We start from the raw sequence: 6631 nt of genomic DNA, 5'->3' as shown, positions 1-6631 counted from the left end.
TGACTCCAGCTGAAATCAAGAGTCAGAGGCTTAACCAACTGAGCCACCCAGGCATCTCACCCTCCCAGCTTAATAAAGTGGGACAGTCACAGAGGGGTCTGGAGTCCAAGTCTCTTATCTTTATTCTAACAGCCTGGCAACCAGGCAACAGCAGCAGTACAGGGTTCCTGGCTGGCCAGCACAGGCCTGAAGTGACAGCTTCTGTCTGGTCTGCTGGGGCATACCAACTTAGACCTTTGCTCCACAGCCATGAAAGACAGTAGTCCTAGAGCAGCTTAGATGCTGGGCAGAGGCAGAGCCCCGGACAGAGCTCCATGAAAGAAGGTCCTATTTCCCTGGTGTTCTTGGGGCCCAGAGGTGGGGTCTTCCACCACTCTTCTTACCACAGCTATCCTCTGGGGTTTTTGCTCCTTTCTGAAGATTTGTACTTTGCCAACTGTGGGCTCTGGGGCTCCTAGCAGAGAGGTGGCCTTGGCTGCAGGCTCTGGTCATCAGGGAAGCTTCCATCCGGCACCAGATGGCGACATAGAGCAGGGCTGTCGGAGCGAGCTGAGAGCTGGGCGCATAGAATAGTCAGGCGACAGGGCATGCCACAGGGCTCTGAGGGCGGGTGGCCCTTATGGTAGAGAAACCAGAAGGTCTGGAATAGTTGTGTGTCACCCCGCATGCGGTACACTAGGTCATGCCAGGCGGCAGGCAGTGCATTGGGCAGTCCGTAGGTTTCTCGAGCCCTGTAGAGACGCTGCCAACGTGGCACGGCTCCTGGTTCATTAGCCTGTGTCAGGTTCAGGATGTAGGTCTCATGATCCAGGACCACATGAGAGCTCCCCGGGTAATTGCCATCTATCTCGTAGACACGGTAGCCTGCAAGAAAGGAGGGCTGACTGGAGAGGGAAGGAGCCAAGGCAACTCCAGGGAGGGGTCACATGCCCTACCTGCCCCTTGCCAGCCTTGGCTCTGACTCTGTTTCTGCTTCCTCTATCCCACCAGCTTCCTCTATCCCAATGACTCCTTCCCACCTCACTCACCAGGATTAAGGCCGATGTAGGTGGTGGCACTGGGCGCCAGGAAGGCTACAGATAGCGGCCGGCTCAGGGTCTCCTCGTCATAGAAGACCTCAAACTCATCCACGTGGGTGTGGCCAAAGAACTGACCAGCCAAGGTGTTCTCATACCTGGTTGGAGGACACTAATTTTATTCAGAAGGTTCTAGGAAGGGAGAGGCAACCTGGAGAGATGGGATGCTTTCCTTCTCTACATGTTGAAGTAAATGCCTCTCTACCCCAATGGGGTGGCAGCAATGATAAGATGCTCAAAGGAATTTCCAACCTTCAGACTTTTCATCTACCCCTCTCCCCACCTCCCTCCTACCTGGCTACAATCCGGTAATAATTCCAGCTCCAGCTCTTCAGGCAGTGCCCTGGGGGGATGTGGCCAATTATATGTACCTGCAGGGAGAGTTAAGGAAGGTTATCAGGGAGAATAGAATGCCTTCTATTTGCTAGATGGGAAGCTGCCTGATTCATGAATTTTTCAATAAAGCCAATTAGAGCTTCAAATTTTAAAAAGAAATAAGAGGAAGGGTATCAGGACAAGGAGGGGTCCAGACAGCCTGGCCAGGAAGAGGTGGAACTCATCTCCTACAATGGCCAGCATTGCTGGCCAGAGAAGGGGGAGTGAATGAAAGGGCTTCAAAGGGGGACCAGGAGCCGAACAACCAGGGAACACTGTTGTTGGAAACTCCAGAAGACCAAGTTTCTCTGGCTCCAGATAGGAGTCTGGTCATGAAGGGCCTGCTTCTCCTCCAACCTCTGTCAGTGCATACTCCATCATGTTCTCACTGCCTTCCCTCACCTTGTCTCCTCGATCCTCAGCAGCCTGAAGCTCCCCCACTAGCCACTGGAGCTGTCCAGCGGGATCTGTAGAGTTGATCAAGAGCCAGAAGTTCTCACGAGAACAAAAATTCATATTGAGAGAGATGAGACGGAGGCCAGGGCGTGGGGAGAGGGCATAGAACCCCCCAATTCTGAAACAAAGTGAACATGAAGGGTCACCACTCATTCATAATCTGGTCCTGCATGCCCAGTCCTGGGCTAAGCATTTGGGTGGAGGCAGAGGCATACAGGACATCCTCCTATCAAGGAGCTCACATTCTAGCTGAAGACCAAACAGCACTAATTATAGGGCCGGTGTGACTGAGGTGAATGGCTCAGAAGACTAAGGGCTCTAGGAGTTCAGGGGAAAGATAGAAGTGAGCTAGAACAGGAAGCAAAGGCCCTTCACAAAGAATATGATCTGGGTCTGGGAAAGCTGGGATGTTAGAGTGGGGGGTGCATTTTAGAGAGGGCCAACATGAGCAAAGACACAGACCAGCATGGAGAAGACATGCTGTCAGCCCTGTGAGAGAGAGTGGCTGGCTATAAGGGTAGAGGTGGAAGTTAGGGTCGATCAGGAAGGGCCAGTGAGGAGAGCTGACTCATACTAACACAGTCACAGGTAATGCCCAGGTCCCCTGCTCCCTTCACTATCATACACCTTTTCTCTTCCTGAGTTTCCAGGGACCTCAACTACCTGAGGGTGTGAAGGGCTTCATCAGGCAGCCAGGACTCCCATGCCTTGGCCATTGCTTCATAGAGCCATCTGGAAGAGAAATTGCCCTCTATGAAGGGAGGAGGGAAGCCATTGACAGGGGTGGTCTCGTGGTTGCCCACAGCAGGGTACACAGGCACTGGCCCCAAGAACTTCTTCACAAGGGCTGTGACGGTGGTCAGGGCCCGAAGCTGGTCCTGACGTGACTGATGCCAGACGTTGTGGGCTGGGATGTCTCCTGTCCAGTACACCATATCAAAGGGGCCAGCAGGGCCCAGCCCACTCAACAGGCTCTCCAGCGTCCGCAGGGGCAGGTCACACTTGCTGTACTCTCCCCAGTATCCAGCACCTGGGCGGGAGGCAGGTGGCAGGCCAGAATCCCGGCGGCAACACAGTGGGTTCTCACAGTTAGGGTCTGTGCCCTCCAGGTAGTCATGATCCCAGTGCAGGTCAGTGAGGAAGAGGATGCGACTAACGGGGGCACCTGGGGCTGGGGGCTTGGGTGGCTGTGGGGAAGGTTTTGGTACAGCTGGCAAAGAGATGTTCCAAGATGAGAAGATGTCCCAGTGCCCACAGGTGGAGCCCAGGAGCAGACCACAGGCCTCAGATGGCCTCAGCACCGAGCGTGTCCACACTTCCACCATGTCACCTTCAAAGAGCTGGACAGCTGACTGGCACACAGTGGGCGGTGCTATTTTCAGCACATTGCAGATCTTGGTGGCCATAGAGCCCACCCAGGCCACACTAGGCTCCTTCTGTGGTGAGAAGAACCAGTGATGAGAGAGGTCGGAGATAGCCACAGAGACCAAGTCAACCCCTGGCTACCACCCTTTGTGCCTCTATCTCCAAATTGGGGGGCCAGGCTGGACTCAGTGCCACCCTGGTGAAGAGACCTCACTGCACTCCCTGCCTCCCACAGAGATTGCCCAGTGACTCGGGCAGCAGCGGGCCAGTACTTCTTCAGCTCAGTAGGCAGTGGCATTTCAGGTCTTTTGCTTGTCCAGCTGGCTTCTGCACAGTGCCCTGAAACTTGGGCTGGGAAGTTTGGCTGTCCATAGTTTGGGGACACACACAGGGGCAGGCCCTGGAGAGCACTGCAAATCTCACCTACCAACTAGCACTCATCATAATCCATCAGGGTCAAGGCACCCCTATCGAGTCCCATACCCTTGGATGCTTCTGAATTCAAGTCCCTGGTACAAGGCCTGGTGCTCTGGACTAGAGATGCCAAGTTTAAGGCAAAGGGGGGTTCAGAGTCAGATATACAAGGAAAGGAGACCCAGCCCTTCCCCTAGCCGCCAGCTGTCTGCCCTTGGGCAAGCGACTTCACCTCTCCCAGCCTCTAGTCATTCGTAAAGTGGAGAGAACAACCATAATGAAAACACCTCACGGGTTTGATTTAACCAGCGTAAAATGGCTAGCACAGTGCCCGGCAAACAATCTGAACTCTCCTTTCTTCACAAGGTCACGATGGAGGTAGAGGTGGAGTTGTAGTCATGGGTGTCCCTACAGGTAGGACAGCAAACCCAGTGAAGGCTAGCGGGTGCCAGCCTCCCGGTCAGGTTTGCTCTCCCAGACTCCAGGCCCAGCCCCTCTCTCGCCCCTGCCCCCGCCAGCGCTCCCCTTGGCTTCTCCAAGGCAGCCCCCGTAAGCGCTCACCTTCAGCCCGAAGTCGATGGCGGTGAACAAGCCTTTGCAGACTGGGCAGGTGAGGTTCCACCACCCAAAGGTGTTGCGGAGCTGGGGCACTAAGCGCCCGAACCTGGCCAGATGGCTTTGCGGGGGGAGCGGGTGTGCCCCGGCGGGGGCCCAGAGAACCAGGGCGTGCGGCAGGGCCAGCGCCAGGCCTACCCACAGGAGCCTCAGTCTGGGGGACCCCCGGGACCGGTCCGATTCCGGCTCCCGTCCAGACCTGGGGTGGCCCTGGCCGGGCGATACTGCGTGGCGGGGCATTGCGCGAGCTCCTAGACAGGCTGCTTGGCTGCCCGGACCCCGCCGTCTCGGAGCTGGCTCTCAGGGACCGGACAGCGCCGGGGACAGCCGGCCAGCCCCCGCGGCAGTCGCCTGACTGCTCCGCCCCTTCCTCTTCCTCCGTTCCCCAGCAGCTGATCGCCGCGGCTGCTGTCAGGAGTCCTCCTGTCTGGGCGGGGGAGGTGGAGTGGGAGGGGCGCCCCGGCCCCGCCCCGGCCCCGGCCCCCGCCCCCGCCCGGGCCCCGCCCCCGCCCCGGCCCCGCCCCCCGACTGCGACTGCGCCTGCGCCTGCGCCGCCCGCCGGGCGGGGAGAAGTTGCCTGCAGTGCGAGCCTGGGGCGCGTGCTGCCGCCGCCCTCTCTCCGTCGTGGTGCAGCCCTGGTGCGGCTGGCGAGAGGCCCGCCGAGGCTCCCAGGCGCCCCCTCTCTCCACACCTGGATGCAATTCCTGGAAGAGCTAAACTGCCAAGCCCACCTGGCCCTCCACTTGGCTGGGGGCGGGCACGGCCCCGCAGGTCTCTGCGTGTGTTACCTGGGCCCCTACGTCTCCCGCGCTCTGCCACTGGCACTGGCACCCTCGAGTCGCCCTGACTGAGAGTCTTTGGGTCCCATTTGGTGCGGACTCTTCCTAATGGAAGGGACCCTGAACTTGTGCGGACAGTCACACATTCACTCTACGGATAAGGACACTGGCTCAGAGATGGTGAAGTGACTAAGGAGGGGTAGAGTCAAACAGCCAGGAAGGCCGGGAACATGGACTAGAACTTGGGTGTCTCATCTCCGTGGATCCATGATGCTGGAAACTAACATTTATTGAGCTCTGTTCATGTTCCCACACGGATCCAGACACTGTATTACTATCTTCAGTTGGAACAACCCTAAGAAGTATGTAATACTAACAGTCCATTTTGTAGATGGGGAAAATGAAGCATGGGGAAATTAAGTGGCAGAATAGCAATTAAAACCAGGTCCTTGGGGATCCCTGGGTGGACCAGCGGTTTAGCGCCACCTTCAGCCCAGGGCCTGATCCTGGAGACCCGGAATCGAGTCCCGCATCGGGCTCCCTGCATGGAGCCTGCTTCTCCCTCTGCCTGTGTCTCTGCCTCTGTGTCTCTCATGAATAAAACAACAACAACAACAACAACAACAAAAACCCAGGTCCCTTGGGGCAGCCTGGGTGGCCCAGCGGTTGAGCGTCTGCCTTTGACTCAGGGCCTGATCCTAGGGTCCAGGGATCGAACCCCACGTCCGGCTCCCTATGAGGAGCCTGCTTCTCCCTCTGCCTGTGTCTCTGCCTCTCTCTCTGTGTCTCTCATGAATAAATAAATAAAATCTTAAAAACATACACACACACACACAAAACCTGAGCTCTTTAATTCCTAGAGTGCTTCTCCGGGGGGGGGGCGGGGGGCGGGCAGAACTACTAAGTCTTGTCAGTTCTTTTTTTTTTTTTTTTCCAGTTGTATACCTTTATTTGACAATCAGCGATTAGTTCTCATCCACATTAACAGTCTAGATTTTTGAAAGTGGTGACAGGTACGTAGGTAACCAGCGTGTAGAGCTTGTTTGGTGAATCTTCATCCTCTTTATGTTTTCTGGACAACCGCACACGGATACGGTATGGAACATTCCTTATTCCTTTGGCCCAGACAGCTTTGTTGAGCCTGGTGTCAATGCGCACATCTGGAGTTCCCATCTCCTTCATGGCAAATTTCCAGATCTCTTTGAGTGCCCGAGGGGCACGCTTCTTGAAACCCACTCCATGGATACGTTTGTGAATGTTGATGGTGTATTCTCTGGTCACTACCTCGTTGATGGCCGAACGGCCCTTCTTCTTCTCGTCACCCTTCTTTGCGGGAGCCATTCTGCCGGGCACTAGTTGGAAGTCTTGTCAGTTCTTTAAGAATTTCAAGTGACTCTTTTTCCTTGGTTCTGTGGTCATTACCTCAAGAGTAATTGTGGTATAATAAGAAATATATTTGTCCTTTGTATCCAGTTTCTTTTTTTTTTAAAGATTTATTTATTTATGATAGACATAGAGAGAGAGAGAGAGAGAGGCAGAGACACAGGAGGA

General features: G+C 55.6%; 1 protein-coding gene across 1 annotated transcript; it reads right to left on the bottom strand.

The window, feature by feature from the left end:
- Window positions 1-99: 99 nt before the first annotated feature.
- On the bottom strand, window positions 100-4729 carry SMPD1 (sphingomyelin phosphodiesterase 1). The gene is made up of 6 exons (XM_025459314.3): window positions 4248-4729; window positions 2571-3343; window positions 1854-2025; window positions 1371-1447; window positions 1029-1174; window positions 100-864 (listed from the first exon to the last, which is right to left on the bottom strand). Exons 1-6 carry the CDS (start codon window positions 4539-4541, stop codon window positions 455-457), a joined length of 1872 nt encoding a protein of 623 aa, XP_025315099.1. The 5' UTR covers window positions 4542-4729; the 3' UTR covers window positions 100-454.
- Between the last annotated feature and the right edge of the window lie 1902 nt (window positions 4730-6631).

The sequence above is a fragment of the Canis lupus genome, chromosome 21 (genome assembly GCF_003254725.2).
Source record: "Canis lupus dingo isolate Sandy chromosome 21, ASM325472v2, whole genome shotgun sequence".
Classification (NCBI taxonomy): Eukaryota; Metazoa; Chordata; class Mammalia; order Carnivora; family Canidae; genus Canis; species Canis lupus.
Note: the sequence above shows the minus strand (reverse complement) of the source record. Positions and strands in the feature narration are given on the sequence as shown.

Excerpts from the sequence above, each read along its gene's own strand:
- SMPD1 (XM_025459314.3), bottom strand. The coding sequence starts at position 4,541 with ATGCCCCGCCACGCAGTATCGCCCGGCCAGGGCCACCCCAGGTCTGGA. Across the intron at positions 1,448-1,853 it reads CTGAGGATCGAGGAGACAAG|GTACATATAATTGGCCACAT; the intron begins GTGAGGGAAGGC and ends CTCTCCCTGCAG. Across the intron at positions 865-1,028 it reads CTACATCGGCCTTAATCCTG|GCTACCGTGTCTACGAGATA; the intron begins GTGAGTGAGGTG and ends CCTTTCTTGCAG.